We start from the raw sequence: 20,361 nt of genomic DNA, 5'->3' as shown, positions 1-20,361 counted from the left end.
TAAGAACTAACTCCATTATGGACCATTAACTGTGAAGATGTTTGACAAGATAAGACAATTAAAAATAATTGGCAGAAACTCACCATTACTGACTCACTCCATTAACAAATACTCAAATTTGAGTGTCACAGCCGTCGGGTGCACTTTCTACTGTTCTCCTTCGCCCAGGCTGCTTAATCTACTTCTTTTTAATGGCCGCATTCCTCTACATTCATGGTGTTTCCTTCCTCTTCTTGGACGCTGTGCTCAATTGGGTGTGAAGGAGTGTTAATGTGTCTATCATGTCGTGTTTGGGAGGAAGAGGGAGCTGCATGATGTGGGGAGACGGTAATGGCTTTCAAGGGACCCGGGCCTTCGCAGACGTACGGAGAGAAAGTTACGACCGCACATAAAAGCTTATTGTAAAAGCACGGTGAGGCTTTACATGGTGGATTAGGCTGCAGGGATAAAGAGCATGGCATTTATTTGACTTTGGCAAGCTCAGAGAAGACACTAACACAAATCGATGAGTGGAGATGAACTCGTTGGTGTGTTTACATGTCTCCCAATCACCAAGACACACAGACTGTCAGGACAACAGTCGCACTTCTGCCAGGCCTGAAGCCAGACCTTGGCAAAAGCGTGGCAGTATAATTATATCACACCACTGAGAATCTGCAGGCACCCTCTGAGATCATAACGATGCCATTTAAGACACCGGAGCGATCCAATGAAAACCCACCGTTTTATGTTCGCAGCAGCGCCCACTTCAAACATTACACAGAAGTATGATGTCAATTGGTCGCGGATAATTTGGCTCAATCATGTTAACTGTCTATTGGAAGTGCGGAAAATAAATACGACGGATGTTAAACAACATCTTCATCCTTGCGTGAGAGATCCATAACTTTTAAACAACCAACACAGCACAGCGCATGCTGAAAGGATGTGGGGGTTGATTATGAAAACCTAAAAGCAGGAAAGGGAAAAGGGTTTTGGTTTGGTGACTGTAAATTAAATCAACTCATCAACTCATTCCTATTTTCTGATTAGCTGACACATTAAAGTCAGACTATGCAACTTTTGAAAGACAAAATAACAATATTCCTCTTTCAAACACATGTTGAATTCATAAGCAATAACACTTCATCGCTGAATTCAATACAGTTTTGAAGCTACAGCCTCGCTTTGTTCAGTACGACCAAAACGTTTGGTCTGTTAGCTAGTTAGTTCAGTTAACCGGATAGCGAGCAGTCATATTAGCTGTGAGCACCGGTGGAGTGTTGGTGTTGTTTACTTAAGGACTAGCCCCTTGAGGTATAAAATGGCAACGGGCTAGCTGGTTAGCATGCTAGCTTCAAATGATATCTCTGCAACACAATACATAGACATCTTTGACATAACATCAACACTCAGTGTTATAAATAAAACAAATCTCACATATTGCACCTTTAAGATGGTGCTGTGTAACTAACAACTGACTGATTTTGCAGCTTTTTGACTCTTCAATAATTGGTTCCTTAATTACTAAGTGTTGAACTAGCTGGTTGCTAGCTTTGTTAGTTAGCTGTGTGGTGTTAGGTAGCATACAGTGAGTTCTTACCAAGCCCCCAGGAAGAGCGCTCGGCTTTGAAGCCAAGTTTTGTCGTGGCCAAACAGTGTAATTACAACGTTACGTGATGCACTGGAGCCTGCTTACATTGTGAAGAAGTGGCTGTAGAGCGGTGTACTTCTTTTTTAGTGTCACAACCCCTGCAAAATGATTCATTTCAATATCATAATTTGAGCCATTCGGTCCATTAAAATATGAAAAGTCTAGAAGAGCCGCAAGATTAAATCATTTTATCTCTATTCAAGTTAGCTGGGTGCTAAACCAAAGGTTAGCTGGCTCGGTCTGCAGAAGTCTCTAGTGCCACACAGCATGGACGATCCAGGTGATGTTAAAGCCAGGAGGTCGAGCTTTTTTGGCTTCATGTGCCACTGAGCAGCTTTCACAGGAACGAATGGGGCTTCACCTCCGAAGATGTAGCCACAGCGAACCAAAACAGTTCTGTTCTAGGCAATAAAACAAAAACAATGAGCTGAAAGACAATAAAACGCTTCATGGAGCTGATGGGAGAGTTGTGGATAATTCTCTCACGTTGCAGCGATTTGATGCATGAAAATATTGATTTGTGCAGCGTTAAGTATTATCAATAATCCTCAGTTTGAATCTACTAAATGGTTAAAGCAATAACACTTCTTCAGGATATTCAAGTTCACAGTCAGTTTCTCCAGCACAGATTTTGGCCCCGTGGACTGGGCCTGCAGTTTGTGAACCTGCGAGACACACACACACAAACACCAACACACACACGAGTGCCAAACTATCCAAACAAAAAGAGATATATGTCCTTCCACTGTGTTTTTTACAGGTCTCCTGGCTGCCGAACGTGGGTGTGTTCCCAGCTAATATCAACAGTGAAGTCGGTGAACACATCACAGAGGGACAGGAGTAAATGGTGTGTGATAGCATGTAGCATTCTCCGACCACGGCCGAGGAATGTGAGCGAGGAATTTACGGCACCTAACGGGGATGCTTCTGGTCCATGTGTTTTTCAGCTTTGAAACCATTGAAACTCAACCTCCCCACTGATACTGCTGAATTATGAGCAGGGATGAGAGTTACGGGGTCCTCTAATATGTTAAACGGTTGAACAAGTGCTGCCATAACCTTCAGAGGCTTCATCAGTTGGCCCATTTTATCACATGTTTGCTTAAAGATGATTAAGTTATGAATGCGCATGGCAAAGTCATTACTGTAGATCCAAACAGTCTTACATAAGAGTGTTTGGATGTCAAGAGGAAAAACATACGTGGTTGACAACTACAGCTGAACCACAGAGTCCTCGAATACTGGGCCCGGTGCCCGCATGTTCTAATATAGTCACACTAATGACGCTGCCGAGCTTCAGTCGGACCCAGTTTTTATAATTGTTCATACACCATGCTGCTGCAAAATGGAGACAAACAGGCAAATCTGAGCATAATGGTTGGATTAACCGAACGCTGACTGTAAGAGATGCACAATTCTGACACTCAGACGCACATGTTAACTCAAGAAACTGTCAAAGACACGTGCAGCGCCGGTTGAGGATTATATAGGCGAGGATCGGTTTCATTTTCCAGTGTTTGTGTTGAATTCATTAGGAGCCAATTTGTACTGAAATCCATTTCGGCTCAGCAGGATTCGCTGCCTAACACGAGGCACAGCTTGGTGGTTTTGCTGGTTATTAGCAACCGTGTAATTACACCCATAAATTTCCAGAATCCCCTCTTAAAACATGTATTATTTGCTGACCCGGTTTTTGGAAAAAACCACAAGAGATTCGCATGCCTCATGTAGAAAATATGATAGCGCGTGGAACTGCTTAGCGCAGGCTGCAGTCACAGCAGACAGAATCTCACTAGTAAATCCGATGACCACATTTGCCGATATTCTTACATGTGCAATATTTTTCATACGGTTTTGCTGAGGTGCTACTGGGGCTGCTGCTGCTCTGCAAGCTTTTTCCTCACACAGCCCTGCAGAGGAGTGATTGGACGGCGGGAGAGCCAATAGGCAGCCGAGCAGCAGGTTATTTGAACTCTCCTCACACAGCTCAACTAAACCAGACAACATCCCCTGACTTTTCAAACATTATTCTCTCAGAAGAGTCTGTCATCAACAAGTGTGCTCAGTCACGGCTGCGGTGGAAAACTTTTTAACCCTTTTCTTTCTACATTTCCTTCACATCAAGTGTATCCAGGATGGGAACCTGCTGTTTCTATTTACATCTGGAAGTCTACTGATGCACCTGTTGATTGAGGAAGACGCTCCGTGTTTAACCATGAACAAAGTCGCTGTGATGAAGTCTGACACGCTGCTTCGTCTGGAGGACAGCAGGAGAGCGGAGGCAGAGAGGAGCAGATTGGACTGCGTAGACTTACCTCAGAGCAGTTTAACAGACGGCGACAACACAGACCTGCTGCGATGCCAGGACGCCAGTGAAAACAGCTCTCCTATCAAGTACAGAAGATATGGGTACGCCCTTGAGCTGGAAAATTTGTTTTTATGGCATGATGAACAGTTAAACAGCTGTTCATGTGTTTTATTAGAGTTGAAATGTGTATTTTAAAGGGGCACTGTGTAGTTTTGGAGAAGAAATTCAATATTATATTATATTTACAATATTAATGAGGCAATAATACACACTCAGAAATGTGATTATTAACTGAATAAACAGGCTGTTCTCAGAGGAAAATAAGGTCCCCAGAACACTGTTTGAAGCTAGAGAGGTGACAGGGTCCGCCACATATAAATAAAGTAAAACAGTATGAAACTGTGTTGTCCTTTAAAGGTCAGTTTGTTTATCCATTTCTCAAAGTTATTTTTATTTTGTTTGTTTTTAGGTATAAAACATCAGTCGATGAAGATCTTTCTCTTCTGATAAGAATTTCTTCCCCAAAACTACAAAGTGCTTCTTTAATGTAGTTCTACTTAGAAAACTGAAGATACTTCAGATCCAACCTGACAGTTTGTCATGCTAAAATGTTTTTTGCTCTGCCTTTAGATGCATGATTGAACAGCAACTCTTAACACTGATAGTGACGTATAATTGTTAGAGTGGATCATCGTTGGTCTTGAATCTATTCGGCTGCCTTCTGCCTCCTCCAGGTCTCGTCTGGGTGGGGTCAAAGTTCGCCACAAGAGACAGGTGCTGCAGGACATGGCCCGACCGCTCAAACATTGGCTGTACAAACACCGGGACAACCCCTATCCCACCAAGACCGAGAAGGTCCTGCTGGCCCTGGGCTCACATATGACTCTAGTGCAGGTGAGAGACCAACTCGAAATTTCGAACACAAAGGTTGTTGTTGTGTTAAAATGAAGCAGATGCTTTAACGAGGTTCACATGTGCAGGTTTCGAACTGGTTTGCGAACGCCCGGCGGAGGCTGAAGAACACCGTGAGACAGCCGGACCTGAGCTGGGCCCTGAGGATCAAACTGTACAATAAATACATCCAGGGAAACGCTGAGCGGCTGAGCGTGTGCAGTGATGACACCGACTCAGATGGTACGAGCCTCAGTCTATATGTTTATAACTCTTTTTATAGATGTGAGTCAAAAGACTTTATTAAAGCAGCACTATGTAGTTTTGGGGAAGAAATTTTAATCTTCATTAACTGATTTTTTTTTTTTTATGCTTTAGCAAACTCTCTTTGTTTTCATGACTGAATAAACAAACTGACCTTAAAGGACAACACTCATACTGTTTTACTTTGTTTATATGTGGGGGACCCTGCCACCTTCCTAGCTTCAAACAGTGTTCTGGGACCTTATTTTCCTCTGAGAACCTCCTCTGTTTATTCAGTGATGGAAAAAATAAATATTTCAGTTTGTATTATTACCTTATTAATATTGTAAATATTACAATTCTAAGTCTGAATTTCTCCTCCAAAACTAGATAATGCCCCTTTAAGATCTAAAAACTGCAGCACTTATCATAGTTAAGTTATGTAACATCTTATATATTCAATCTGAATCATTCGAGTCAAAATGAAACCAGTCTAAGTTTTGTTTCCTGTCCTGCAGATGAAGAGTGTCCCTTACAAACACCCATCAGCCAATCAGATTTTGGCAGGTCATCTTCTCACAAGAGCGTGCTCCAGAAACAGGGCAGCGTCCTCGCCATGGCGGACTCCGCCAACAGTGACGACAGCGCGTCGCCTCCGTCCAAGTACAAGAGCAGCTTACTGAATCGTTATCTGAACGACACCCTGCGGCACATGATGGCGGCGAAGGCCGATGGCGTCACATCGGCCCGCAAGAGGAGGAGCCACTCCGAGTCGTTCAGCTCCAACGAATGTGATCGAGATGTCGTCTCTCCGGCATCGTCCTACGAAACTGAGGCCAACTTCGTCTACCACATGGGTGAGACACGTCAGGTTTTTTTGTCAAAAATAGGTGGAAAACGTTGCGTTAACACCAAAATATGTGTAAATAAAACCACTGACAGCATGTTAGAGTGCAAAAACTGCATAAAATCATGACAAGTTAAGCAAACAGACCAACATAGAGGGCAAACTGGGAGGAAAAGAGATGCTAGCACCCCCTGTCCACAGAAATCATTAAAGCATCTTCCTTGTTAATTGCAGATTTATGTTGAATGCGAGGTAAAATGACACTTTAACAAGCCTGCTTCCCCTCAGTTCAGTTTTAACACACCACAGTGAACAGTAAAATAAGAACAGACCGAACAGAAACTTCCACACGGCTCCTCGGAGCTCCCTGACATTAATAAATCTCTGGCATTCCAGCTGAAAGTCAGAAGCTCTGCGAGATTCAATTATAAAGTTACAGCGAATCTGGGAGGGAGTTTGACACCTGGGTGCCCTTTCAGACCTATAGGGAGCACAGCGCACTGACAACCCTCAAATCCGCTACGGTACAGGAGCCAAAGCCTTTACAAACATCACTAATAAAGACTCATGCAGACGTTGAAATCCCTCATTTTAAAATTGGATGGAGCTCGTGCTGGCCGCTGCTGCACACCGCAAATATCATTTCCATATACTAGAATGTGCCATTTGTTCCGCTTCAGCTTCTTGCCATGGTGGAAATGTCCAGTCCAGTCTCAAGGACAATTACAGAACGTCTGAGACTTTATTCTTCCCAGGGTGAGAAGTGGAAGCCTCGGCCAAATGTAAAAAATGGAGCAGTCTGTCAGTAAAGCGCCGAAGACGTCTCGTAGAGCGACTGTCAGAGCTGCCACTCAGCAAAGCGAGACAACGCAGAGCCAGATCGCTAATATCCACTTGGCTCTCCCCGCCAGTGCTAAGGGTGCAGCTTAGCTTCCTCCACCCGTGTGCTTTGGCGGGCTGCTGCTCCCAAGTGTTACTTTCCGACTCAAAATCAATCTAAATTTACATTATATCATAAGAGCTGTGAAAAGATTTTTGTAACAGTTGTACTTTTTAGCATTTTTCCTGAAATCAAACAAGGCATGCTTTAAGTTCCTTTTTTATTATTTTGGCACCACTCTCCTGGCAAACAATTCATTCTTGTCCCAGTCTAAAGGTTACTGAATGGATATTATCATAGTCTGTGACGGAGCTCCATCTCCATCCAGGAAAACTCAATTCAACCACAAATTGCCCGACAGATTGGTAATTTAACAATAATTAGGACAATTCGTAATGTTGACATGCTCGTACTAATAAAACAATTTGTTAACCAATGAAATGTTATGGGTATACTGTCCCGCTTAAAGATGCATTATGTAAGAATTGGCCACCTCTTGAACAGCATATGACCAGAGTAACCGCTAAGTGCCGCTAATTATAGTTGCCATTAGCTAGTTAGCTCAGCTAGCCATGCTGATAGCAGCCTGGACTGGGAGCTTGAAGTGGTATTAGGCCTATGAGGAAGGACGGGCCGGGGCTAACTGGCTAACATGCTAACTTCACTAGTGACTTCTGCAACACAATATATTACAGTGTTTCTTCAAATACTGTTGATATTTTCGTTATTTTTTACATTCTTCACACTAAATTTCTTACATATTGCACCTTTAAACTATTCAAAAACTATGATACAATTTTACAAACATTTCACTGAGCATTTAAATAGATTAAACGATGGTAATACAGTTATTTTCACTTACCTTAGAGAGTTAGATGAGGAGATAGACACCACTCTCGTGCCTGTACGCTAAATATGAAGCTACGGCTAGCAGACAGTTGAGTAAGCTTAGTATAGAGACTGGAAACAGACGTAAACAACTAGCTTGCCTCTGCACAACGCTAACAAAATCCGGCTGCATCTCAAAAGTTCCCTTTTCACCCCTGACGAAAAAAAAACCCACTAACACCTACAACCATCTGGCTTTTATCTTCAGTGGGAAAGGCTACAACTGGCATTCATTCCTGCGTGTTTATCGTCTGCTCCGACAGGCAGTGATGGAAACATGACAACCTGACATGCTAATGTCCGCAGTGACGAGCGTTGGAGTTCCAGACTTTGGCGCTAAAATAGTTTTCCACCCGTGTTCATTCAAGCAGCGCTCAGCCATTGTTCGTCCACGTTGAGTTTGAAAGACAAACTCAAGTATAAGATATAAAAAAAAAGTAACTACCATAACAAAGTTACTGACCTCCGTGCTGCTAGCCCACTGCTGTCTGCTGTCCAAGCTAGGCACGCTGACTTTCTTCCTTCTCATTTTAAACCGATTAAGCAAATGAAACACTACATATTTATAAGTGAGTTTATACATGTTTGTCTGGTCAGCTGATTTTTGTTAACTTTGGACAGAGCCAGGCGAACCGGGCTGCCCCCTCCTGTTTTCAGTCTTTATGCTATGCTAATTTAAGATAACAGTCTGCTGGCTGTAGCTTGACATATAGTCTACATGAGGGTGATATCAATCTTCTCGGGCCAGACAGCAAATAAGCGTATTTCCCAAAACGTTGAAATATATTCCAAAACATGTTATTACTCTCTCGTCAAATCATATTTCTTTTGGAGTATTTGGGGGTTCTTGATGTCATCACACACTGTGTGAGCAGCGCCGTTGAAATGTTTGTGCAAACTTTTAATGCATCCCTGCTGGTCACATTAAGGGTGTTTGCAACCCAGTACGGCAAGTCTGTGGAGGTGAAGTGGAAAGTCAAGCTGCCAAATTCATGACAGGCACTAACACCATTAACACGTTTATACTCCGCCCAGGAGACGACTAAAACAGTCACTAAACCTCAAGTGATGGGCTAATAAGTGATGCCCACTACACGGTGTCTTATAACTACACTTTAAACATATCAGTCTGAATCCCACAGGCAGTAAAAGTCTAATGGAATAGTTAGTATATGTTAGTGATGTTGCTATTTACTGTGGGCCCGCAGAACTATGAGGATGGCGACATTTTATAATATGGTACTCGCATCAACTTCTATGTTTCCCTTAAGAAAGGCTGGAGAGCCATAAATGTGACCAGCATCATGCTTTATTGGACGCAGAGCGCTGAAAAACATATCTGGACCGACGCCTCGCTGTGTTTTCCACCCATTTCGCTTCAAATAAAAACACGCATGCTGAGAGGGGAGTCTCTTGTTCGCGAACGCACATCCGCGTTGAGGAAGTAAGGTGTGACAGTGTTTTCTTAGTACACAGTTGTTTTCCAGCGTGGCTCCTAATGACACACCTGTGAGATGACTGTGAGCAGGTTAACTGACCGTGGGTCGTCTGGATATGTGGGAGAACATCCAGGAGTTAAATCAACCCGCGCAGACGTTATGTCACTGTGAGGCAATTAGGACGCCATGAGACACAATTTATGGTGGAGGAAGTTGAATACCGTGCATAGCATGCAGGAAAAATTTGGAAATTTCGTACAAATTTGAATACGCTTTCTTGCCGAGCGTTAAATGAGAAAAGGTCTCGTATTGGTTCATTATTTAAGAAGCTGGAGCCAGCTGACGTTAGCTTAGCTTAGCATAAAGCGAGGAAGTAGGGGCACACAGCCAGCCTAGCCTGAGACAGAAGCTAAATGTCTCTAAACCTTGCTAATTAACACGTTATATGTTTGTTCACAGGGGGTTATGTGCTGCTTTTTGACTGTTGGAAATAATTTTTTTTACACTTCAGATTTTAAGAAACAGATTTCCTGCTTAGTGAGAGGTGCTGGTAGCCGTTTCCCCCAGTGTTTATGCTAAGCTAAGCTAACTGGCTGCTTTGCTGTAGCTTACAGCAGTATTGGTTCCCATTTAACTCTCAGCAAGAAAGTTAATACGCCTATTTCCCCCAAATATTGAACCTTTCCTCATCTGTTAATAAATTATGTTCGATGTTAGCGACATTAACAACGCCAGCGTTATTGCACCACTGCAGCACGATGTTATAATAAAGGAGCAGCAGCTTCGTTACCTCTGTAAACTTTTGTTGTAAGTGATCCCTGCTGTAAATTTGAGAATCACCAGAGGTAAAACAATGTTTTTTTTCTTGCTAATAAATACAACAGAGGTACTGTAGTACTTTCTTGGCAAAGCATGTTATGGCTAAAGAGAGAAAAGCTCAGGGACGTTCAGTAGCAAAAAAGCATAAAACAGCAAAATGATTTACTATCAATAAGTAGTTGCTCTTGGCCGAAGCCTGGCTAAAGAAATCAGAGATGGGGATGTTTCGGGCTGTTAGCATTGAAAGACTGTGTTTCACAGTGGGCCTCTAATTTCCCCGTCTATTGCTCTCTGAAGAAAAATGTCGACCAGCTTCTATCTGCTCCAATGAAAAAAGGCAATACTCCAAAACTGAAATGGAAAATATGTTCTACATATCATGCACGCTTATGACCAGACCGCAAACTGAAATTGCACAAGCAATATAACATTTCTCCAAAGTCCTATTTATCCTGCTCAGGCCTCTGAAATAGCCAGAGATACTGAAGTTCAGGGCTTTGTGAAATAAAGACGGATCCTTGCTTAGATTGCGTTTGGGTTCTCAGGTATTCATTCATCAGATACTCCCCTGTCTGTTGGTGAAATTTAATTAACTGCTCAGGCACAAGATTGATGTGCAGGGACGGCTCTTGGAAAAGGGATGGCACACAGTGGTCCGACTCTACAGGTGCTAACAGCAGGGGCGCCCCCAGAATCTTTTCACTTCATTTCTTATTTTCATAATGTATTCACTGTTAATAAATATTACCTAATGTCAAATAACAGAAGCATATTATATGCAACTCACTAGGGGAAGGGCAGGCACTCGCGTTGGGGACGCCCCCTCCTAGCAGACCTGGAAATGTGAAAACACAGCGTCAGTCCTCGTGACACGATGCAGATATCAGATTTTTTTTTCTCCCCCCTTTCAAAAGCTTTAAGAGGAACTCTGCATTGCATTTGTCTTGGCCGGGGTAGCTGAGCGCAGGCGGACATGTGCACTTGACTGAGTCAAACCTTTCTGGCGCCGTAAAACACATCTAGAAAGACAAATAGTGACTGTGAAATGTTCTAATATTCAGACGCACGCACTTGAAGTCTGAAGCACCCTCACATGCACAGACAAACTAAATCACCTACACTCACACACTCTGATGCATTAATACTAACTTTCACTAACATGTGGTCATGAAGCCTAATCTGCCACTGATGGTTTACAGTTTCACTGATATCAGGTAAACTGATTCATGGCATGTTTAACTGACCCTTTTTCTTGTCTCTTGCAGATACGATGGACTATACTTCAACTAAATGTGATAGGTAGGTTTAATTATTCATTTCTCCATCTGCAATCAGATCAGCTCATTGCACTTTTCAACTTTCATCAGTTTGAAAAGTGACCCTCTTTCTATTCTCCCGTGAAGGTTGTTCTTGTAACTGAACCACCACATTTAATTCATCCATATTATTCGGGTTTTCTATCAAGAGGAGATATCCAAGCAAACGAATGCTTTGGATTTCTTTTCCAGGTTAATTAAAGAAAGATGTGAAATAAAATCCAATAACTGACGTCAAAAACAGCTGTTTTTCTTTAATATATTCACAGGGACCAGCAGCAGGGCCGAGGCCAGCCGAGACGAGTCGATCAAGGCTGGAGGGAGATCCACGCCGCCGTGGCTCTGACCAACTTGGCCCAGGGACAGAGCTGCCTGGCAGACCAGAGCAGCGTAATCGTACCCAGCGCTGCCACAGGGCAGAGCTGCACCCGAGAGCCCTACTCGATTACGAGGACCACTATCATAGACAGGATGTGTGTCACAGGACCCACCGCTGCTCTGAGGCAGAGCTGCACCGCGGGGCCCACTCTCACCAGCCGCATCATCCAGAAGTCCTCTCATATCGCTGAGGTCCAGACTGTTAACGTGGCCCTGGCAAACAGCGTGTAGGCATTTAATATGAGCATCTGGTCCAGGCACATGGTTCCATATGGGAATACCAGATGCTTAAGTGCCTTGCATTATATGTACAGCCTCTGTTATTTTGTAATGCTGATAAATTTTGACATTTTCAATCATTTTTACATCGTAAAATGGAAAAACTGACCTAACGCAATTGAATATTTTCTACTGTTTTTGCCATGTTTTTCTAATGTCTTCCTATTGCCATCTGTAGCAGTAAGTTATATTAACTTCATGAGACTGGATTATCATCCAATGCTAAAGTTTGACAGCAGCTATTTGAATAAACCCAATGTGAAATCTTTTGACCAGTCGTTTGCTTTAAATCACCCCTTTGCAGTGGCTGGATATGCATAGCTATGTTTGACTGAGCTGTATTTAGTGGTACTTTTCATGTGTGCAATTGTGGCTCTCGCAGTTTCGTTATATCCTTTCAAATTGCTTTTTAAAAGCTTGTAATATGGGCAGAAGGGTGGCATCCTGGACCAACAGCGAGACAGTTCTTCGAGCAGGGTAGACTGTGGTCGATGTTCTGCTGAAGAGCATCGATCAAGGATTCGCGCTGATAGTTGGACATGAGCGATTTGGGAAATTTTGTGCGACACATGTCAATAAATCAGCATGGAAGTCCATGGAATAAAATGTACGAGGCTGAAACTTGCAGGGGACAAGTTCATAATAGCATCATTATGAGCCACAACAGGCAACTTTGAAGGTGTAATATGGGCAAAATTGTAGTTTTAAATTTAAAATAAATGATCTGACATCATCAACAGAACTGACAGTCTTGAAGGTCAAAGGCGTCAACGTATTGGATTGCAAAGATGTCTACTGAGCTAGGCACGCTAACCAGCTAGCTAGCAGCTAGTTAGGGTTAGAGCTTCAAGCCAGTCTAGCTGACTAGGGTCATACCTGCAGGCTAACTGAGCTAACTAGCTAATGGCAGGTAGTAGATACAGCCAAATTACAGCCTATTTGTTCACGGCCAGGTGGCCTTATGTTAAATGTTTTACCTCAAACTGTTCAGAAAGAAAAGATATAAAAACTTAATGGGCTAATTTTTCAGCACCAAACTGCAACAAAGTTGGTACCTTGTGAACACAGAGCATTTTGAAGCTAGCTATTCCTAGCTAACAAGCTTTTCCTCAAGAGTTAGCTTAGTGGGGTTAGAAAAACAGAGCTAAAAGAAAAGTAAACATTGCACTTATTTAGTTAGGTCACCATAAATGTGACTAAATAATGCTAACATTGCTCAACATGGACTGTGTATGTACATAGCAAGCCAATTTGACAGTGGCCAAACCTACTTTATACTTTATAGCAAATAGGCTAATGCGGGAGCGTACCTATGTTCCCCGGGTCCTATGTTCCCCCATCGGGAACCATAACCCTACCCCTAACCCTAACCCGGTCACATACAAAGTGGGGAAAATAGGACCCGGGGAACATAGGGATGATCCCGGCTAATGCTAGCCAACAAGTTGCCGCATCAACATAAAAGGTGATCAGTGTTGGAATCGTATTGTAATGAAAGAATATTTTTTACTGAGCAAAATCTTTGTTTTCTGTGTTTTCTTCAGCAGCAAACATTTTTACAATACACACAACCATCATCTGTTTTTGATGTTAAATGAGATCTCAGGAATTTCATGACCTCATTATGGGGTCAACTACCAAAAACTAATGTTAGTGGAAATGCAGAGAACACGATAAGCCTCGGGGGAATGTCTGGTCCTCTGGCACTCTGAGGAGAGGCTTGTGGGGAGCATCTTGTTCCATCTGGGGACATCCTAACACCAAACATCAGCTTGTAATCACAATCTGTCCTCCGGGACCGTTCAACTAGACATGATTAACAGGATTTTTCCACTCATGTCCCAGTTTTGGTCTGTTTTTTTTATATTTTGTGCAAGGAATGTTTTCAGTCTTGCATGTGCGACAGGCTAGTCATCAACAAAGTATTATGGAAAGAGCACCTCACTCCTGATCCCACCCTAAACCTGCTTTTGATTAGGTGGGCTTCGACACTACACGGAAACTAAATGGCAGCTCAGAAATGGTACTTAAAAAATGATTAGACTTGAGTGACGGCATCTTGAGGTTGTGGTTTATTTCAGTTTGAAACAATACAAACGTTACTGGACCATAACCCTAATGCAAATGCCATTCAATGTTAAGGCAGATATCATTTTAACATATTGCTCCATGTGATTTAAATAGGTGCACTGCAAAGGCAACAGGGGAAAGTACAGGGATGAAGGGAGGGAAGGGCCGTTATGATTCTCAACAAGAACAAAAGAAGTCAAACAAACAGCAACAATACATCAAACACGTCTTAGGAATGCTCTCATACCGCCATGTGTGAGAAATGCCTTTGATAAGTCAGTGGGACATTATATAGACCACGACTTCACACAGAAACTGCTAAATAAATGGGGAGAAAACAAGCTTACAGGGCCAAGCTGAGACTAAATTACATTTTGCCAGAGCGACTCAAGTTACTAAAAGAGTATATTTTATTGCAAGAGCTGTAAATACTGTAAACCTTAGACTTGTAGCTGTGGGAGTTATGGTCCAGGTCAGACATGCGAGGAAAAAGACAGGTTTGGTTGAAGAAAATCAGGAAAAAAAACAAAAGATGATTACTTGTCTTGGATTTTTACATGGAACGAGGAAAAAGAAAAAAAGGACGTTGGTTTATTCTTCTATACATACAAAGATGGAAACCACCATCAAACAAATAATGATTAGATTAACAGCAGAGATGAGCTCAGTAACGGGTGGGGGGGCTTTGTGAAATGTCTTACTTGGCATTCACAGTGTTCTGGTGCATGTTAACGTTAATGCTAACATAACAAGTCTCCTCCGCCGCTGCCCTCAATCCAATTCATGTGTTATGCCTGAAATAAATCTTTCAAATACACATGAAGTGGAACGTTTTGTACTTTAACTTCGCAGCTACATATAAGCCAACATTTACAGGGAACTAGAGACTTCTGCATTGATTATAATAATTCACTGGGAGTAAAATTTGACAAGCTCTGTACTGTAACCTACAAATTGGTTCATGTTATAGGCACTACGCTATCAACCTGATGCCTTAATGTACAACAGAATCACTGCTGCCATTAAGATAAATTCAGACCAGACATGTACTCCTATGACGCACACTGTGCATGGTTATGTCAATTTAAAACACTATACTTCCTTATAGGCAAGAGGCTGTTTTTTTTCTTCAAGTTCCTTTCATTCATGTTTTAAAAAGAAAGAGGTGACAGGTGATGGTTGAAAAGGAAGTGTGCAAACAGCAAAGTCCTTTTGACTGACAGGACTTCTCCAACTATTTTTTTTTTTTAAAGTTCCACCTCTCCCTCTCTTTCTCTGTTTTCCTCTCTGTTTCTGGTCCGTAGTCGTTCCTTTCAGGTTAGTGCTTTTGTTTGGTTCTGTCCAGTTTCAGGGTATGGAACAGTATCCTCCACACGCCCTGCCGCCGTCCTGCTGCTGCTCCCCCAGACGCAGCTTCTGACCCTGGTGTTCGCTCTCCCAAAGCCCCGGCGTCTGCAGGATCTTCTCCACAAGCTCCTCAAAGGCACACTGGACGCCATCTTTGGTCTTTGCACTGGCCTCTGTACAAAGGAAAAAGGGTTACCAAGATTTATGAGATTAAGAACAAACTGCAGAGCGCTCGCTAAGAACCCTACACGTCAGCTTTTAAATCCAAAACAGAGCAGAACATCTTTCTTTATATAATACATTCAAACTCCATGACAGAGATTTAAAAGTATGTGTTGACAAACATGAAAATAAAGTATGAAATGACTTCATTTCGGAAGCAGCAGACATCCAGTGGGATGAAGACATCCTCGCAGCGGATTCGATCCACGACATCTTCTTGCCCAGCCCTTTTTTTAAAACCCCTTAATTTAGCCGTTCTAAAATGGAAACTCCACAGAAACGTTAACCTAATTTTACAGATTGGAGATGAGAATCAAGAACACGTGTAGACATGGATCCGATAAAATGAAAGCCCGCTAGATTTTAATCATAATGCAGTACTTCTGGAGCGGCCGCATCCTTCAGTGCAGCTCTGACAGCACAGACTCACTAAACGCACGACTTTCTGAGTGATGTCTCGACTCGTTCCAACTGCGCAATTACAGTTTCTGACTTTAGAGCACAGCACGGTATGTTTTAAAGGCTCTAAGTTGCATTTCATGGCTCTATTAGTTTAAATGACCATGTCTGACCACGTCTGATCTCACTGTGACATTCAGACTTACCAATAAAAAGCATTGAGTGTTTCCGAGCAAATTTCAGCCCCTCATTTCTGTCCACCTCTTGGTCGTCCTGAAACAAATAAACGGGCATCCGATGTTATTTTATCTGTATGGAGTACATGTTGTTTGACGTGTACAACACAAGTCTGACACTGTATGCTGGTGAGATTTGTAAAACACTTTTGAGCATTTCTGGTGCTGCATTATTTTACTTTTTTTATTTGTATTTAATATGATGGAGGTACAATATGAAAAGGGGTGACTTGTAGTCTTTGGAAAAGAAATTCAAACTTGTAAACAAAATTTACAATATTAATGAGTTCATAATAAAACTATAACTAAAAAGACATGTTTATTTTTTCTATAACTGAATAAACAAGCTGTCCTCAGAGTAAAATAAGGTCCCCAGAACTCTGTTTGAAGCTAGAAAAGTGGCAGGGTCCGCCACATATAAACAAATAAAACAGTATGAAGTTGTGTCATCCTTTAAGGTCTGTTTGTTTATTAATTCATGAAAAAAGAAAAAAAAATATTTCCCAAAACTACATAGTGCTTCTTTAAAGACATTACTGAGTCTTTATACTTGATAGCCTGAACATGAATGACTTGAAAAATCCAACATCTGTTGAGGAGAACGGTTTAAATTAGTTCTATGTGTCCGACTGGCACAAGCTTCACACTCACCTTATCAATTTTGTTCCCAACGAGCATTTTTACAATGTCATTGCGTGTCGTGTAGGTTTCCAGTTCATTCAGCCAGTTTTCAAGCTTCGTAAATGTGTCACGCTTTGTGACGTCATATACTGTCAAAACCACACAAACAGAAAAAAGGAGTTTAAAGGGAATAACTGATTTAAGGACAATAACATCTTCCTTACAAGCAAAAGGCAAGAAGTGACAAACAGGATGTCCGTGGCCCTGGGAGGATCATGTGGGAAGAAAGTGGAGAGACAACATTGTCTCTAGGTCCAGTTAAACGTGTTGTGTGGCTTTGTAAGCATCAGTGTTTACCAAGTATGACCCCTTGTGCACCGCGGTAGTAGCTGGGCGTCAGGGTGCGAAACCTTTCCTGTCCAGCTGTGTCCTGCAAAAGTAAAGACATTAGAGATCAACAGCAGCAAAAAGACTCCATGATAGCAAAGTTTTAAGACCAACTATAACCCTCACATCTCATTTACACCTGGTGTTGCACTGTGAGCCGTATCCGGACACATTATCTGGATTCATGCAAATTGTAAATGCAGCGTGATCAGAATGTGATCAGATGTGCCGGCCCACATCTGGAGGAAGTCTGGTCTGCATTGTGTTCAGATCTTAGGTAGGTGTTAATGCATTCATACGCAACACATTACGGGCAGCATTAGCTCAGTCCCTGGTGTGCCAGTTAGCCTCCTGAGCACTGCCAAGGTGCCCTTGAGCAAGTCACCGAACCCCTAACTGCTCCTGGTGCCTCATACAGCACAGCGCCCTCACTCTGACACCTCTCCATTAATGCATGCTGGTCCCATATAGGTCCTGTTTTTGCATGTGTGTGTGTTTTGGGCCTGTGTATGTAAAAGATATAACAACAGAGTGGAAAAATAAAGTACTTCTTCTTCCTTCTCCTCTACATAATTTTGATAGACATTTCTTTCTAGCTAAAATAAAATAAAGTTTGTTTCTCAAATTAAGAGAGAGAGCAAGCAAGAAAGCTGAAAGAGACGTGGCTCTAATTACTCAGATAACTGATCTGCTGATGTAAGGATAGGCCATCTGTTGAATTCATACAACAAATACAGGCAGCGCCACCAAAGTAACTGCAAACTGCTGCTTACTGTACTCACTTACTGTAAGCTAACTGGACTACTGTAGTGTGGGTGTTTACAACACTAGCACAAAGAGGTTTACAGGCATGCTCACTTCAGTAGATATCTCTGCAACACAATGGACGTGTGGACAGTGTTTCACAAAGTTTATAAAGTTTCCCCCTAACTCAACAACTCACTCAACTCCAGGTGTAAATGCATAGGCAGGACTGGATCCTTTATTAACCAGATGACACATCCAGATACAGATCCAATTTTAATACAGGTGTTAACAGAGTGAGACAGACTCTGACTTTGACTTGTGCTCCAGATAATGCTGCCTCAGGACTTGTCCTACGAAACTGGCCTTTATCTGAGGAGTTCTTACAGACTACATCCTTCATACTGTTCCAATATTTAAAGAAAAGATGAACAGGGAAGTCTTAGAAAAATCTATTTTTCATTCAGTTGTGTACAAGTAATTTTTATGATGTTATTGATTTGTTTTCATCCAATTACACAGAACAATATAATAATATACATACAACTATTTCATTTAAAAATAAACATCAGATGTGTTGAACTAGACACATTATGAGCAGTGTTTACCTCAGCCCATGTGACTTCACAAATAATAAACTGTATGGTAGTGTTTAGAGCTTAGGTTGTGGCCTCGCTGTGTATGGTGTGTTTTCATTGGACATTTGGACCGGGCCACTTTATGCCCTGTGAAAGGAGGCTTAACCTGTTTTTCAGATTCTTTCAGTGATTCTGGCTGTGCAATGTCACCATCTTGTGGAGAAACACTATAGTTCATCATGTTTTTCCTGACAGCACAAACAAACTGTAGACAATGCCTGAAGTACTTCAGTCTTACCCATATGGCCAGTTTTGCTCTGTTCCCATCGATTGCGAGTGTCTTTACTTTGAAATCCACACCTGATCAGTCATGAAAGAGGGAAGGGGGAAAGAGAAACAGCTTTAAATTATCCATTTAAAAATCTTTCCATTTACCAGTGACTGTGTATTAATGTACGTGTGTATAACCTATTGTTGCTGACTGCTCTGGATCAAAAGTGTCATCTGTGAACCTCAGGAGGAGACTGCAGGGAAATAGAGATAACATGGAAATAAGCAGGGCGGACAGGACAATAGGCTTTTGTGAGTTGACTAAAGGCTGCATCAGCCTCTACCTCTGTAAGTTACACGGAAATGAACACAACTGTACAGTTTTAATGTTGACAACTGTCTGAAGATGAGCAACACCATCTCTAAGCAGCAAACAACACACCAGGAAAAGTTTTACAGCTTCATATGTAACGCTGACGTCATGTGTCACCTTATTGTTATCTCGTTAGCAGTAAGTATTTGGCCTGAACTCAAAGAAAAGGACAACAACAACACCACCAGCTAGCTGTAGCAACAGCTGCTGAGCAGCGGCTAATAAACTTACATAACAAGAAGATATCAACATTCACAACAGGCTAGCTAAAGGCTCGCTACAAACAGGGACACACCTCGACTTCCCGACTCCACTTTCGCCAATTATCAACAGCTTCAGAGTCGTCAGCACGTCGTCGTCCATATTCCTGTAGGAGTTAGTTTGACTTCCACTTGGCGACGGTTTTATTCTTCAGTTTCACTTGTTTTTAGGGCAGCAGGCGGCTAGCAGCTCCGGTGACAGCCTGCTGTTCACGCAACTTCCGGCAAACCTGCGACGCGTGACGTCATGGGGGTCGACAACGCTACATGTCACGAGGTGGAAAATAAAATAAAATCAAAATAAATAAAATAAAATAAAATGAAATAAAATTAAGTGAAGTAGAATAAAACAAAATTAAATAAAATAAAATAAAGTGAAGGTAAATAAAATAAATTCTAATTAAATTAAATTAAGTTAAATCAATTTAAATACCATAAAGTGAAATAAAAATAATTAAAGTTAAATTACGTGAAATAAAATTGAATAAAATAACATCAGTACGTGACCAGTTGTCTATGTTATTACTGTATTCGTATAGACTTGGTTTGGTACCTGTCATTGTTCGGTATCTATTTCTTTATCTAATTGAAAAAATTGAAAAATAAAATAGAAAATAACGAAAACTTACTTTTTTTGAATGTCTTTAGTCAATAATTTCCACACTCTACTTCTTTGTTTAAAACACTGAACACCTCTTGCATCTTAAAACAGATATATTTTTTATTATTACATTTTTTTTTTCTTTTCTCTTTGCTATGTATATTACACCAAACTACCAACGCAAGTTTCTTGTGAAACCAACTTGGCAATAAAATAAGTCTCTTGCTCATGTTGGCCAGTTGACCCTGGAGCAGAAGTGGAGGGAGGGGAAGTCTACTATAGAGAATAACTGTCAGTTGACAGGTAAGACCTCTGAATAGTCTTAAGATCCA

General features: G+C 41.7%; 2 protein-coding genes across 2 annotated transcripts; one reads left to right on the top strand and one right to left on the bottom strand.

The window, feature by feature from the left end:
* Nucleotides 1-3,647: 3,647 nt before the first annotated feature.
* Nucleotides 3,648-12,190, top strand: LOC311266396 (homeobox protein Mohawk-like). The gene is made up of 6 exons (XM_084368746.1): nt 3,648-4,042; nt 4,676-4,835; nt 4,922-5,075; nt 5,594-5,932; nt 11,214-11,247; nt 11,534-12,190. Exons 1-6 carry the CDS (start codon nt 3,810-3,812, stop codon nt 11,871-11,873), a joined length of 1,260 nt encoding a protein of 419 aa, XP_084224872.1. The 5' UTR covers nt 3,648-3,809; the 3' UTR covers nt 11,874-12,190.
* A 1,780-nt stretch (nt 12,191-13,970) lies between these two features.
* LOC311267121 (ras-related protein Rab-18-B) lies at nt 13,971-19,659 on the bottom strand. The gene is made up of 7 exons (XM_084369989.1): nt 19,464-19,659; nt 18,994-19,049; nt 18,824-18,885; nt 17,174-17,246; nt 16,847-16,965; nt 16,166-16,232; nt 13,971-15,511 (listed from the first exon to the last, which is right to left on the bottom strand). Exons 1-7 carry the CDS (start codon nt 19,529-19,531, stop codon nt 15,339-15,341), a joined length of 618 nt encoding a protein of 205 aa, XP_084226115.1. The 5' UTR covers nt 19,532-19,659; the 3' UTR covers nt 13,971-15,338.
* Nucleotides 19,660-20,361: the final 702 nt, after the last annotated feature.

The sequence above is a fragment of the Pagrus pagrus genome, assembly GCF_965226575.1.
Source record: "Pagrus pagrus genome assembly, chromosome: 12".
In the NCBI taxonomy this organism is placed as follows: domain Eukaryota; kingdom Metazoa; phylum Chordata; class Actinopteri; order Spariformes; family Sparidae; genus Pagrus; species Pagrus pagrus.
Note: the sequence above shows the minus strand (reverse complement) of the source record. Positions and strands in the feature narration are given on the sequence as shown.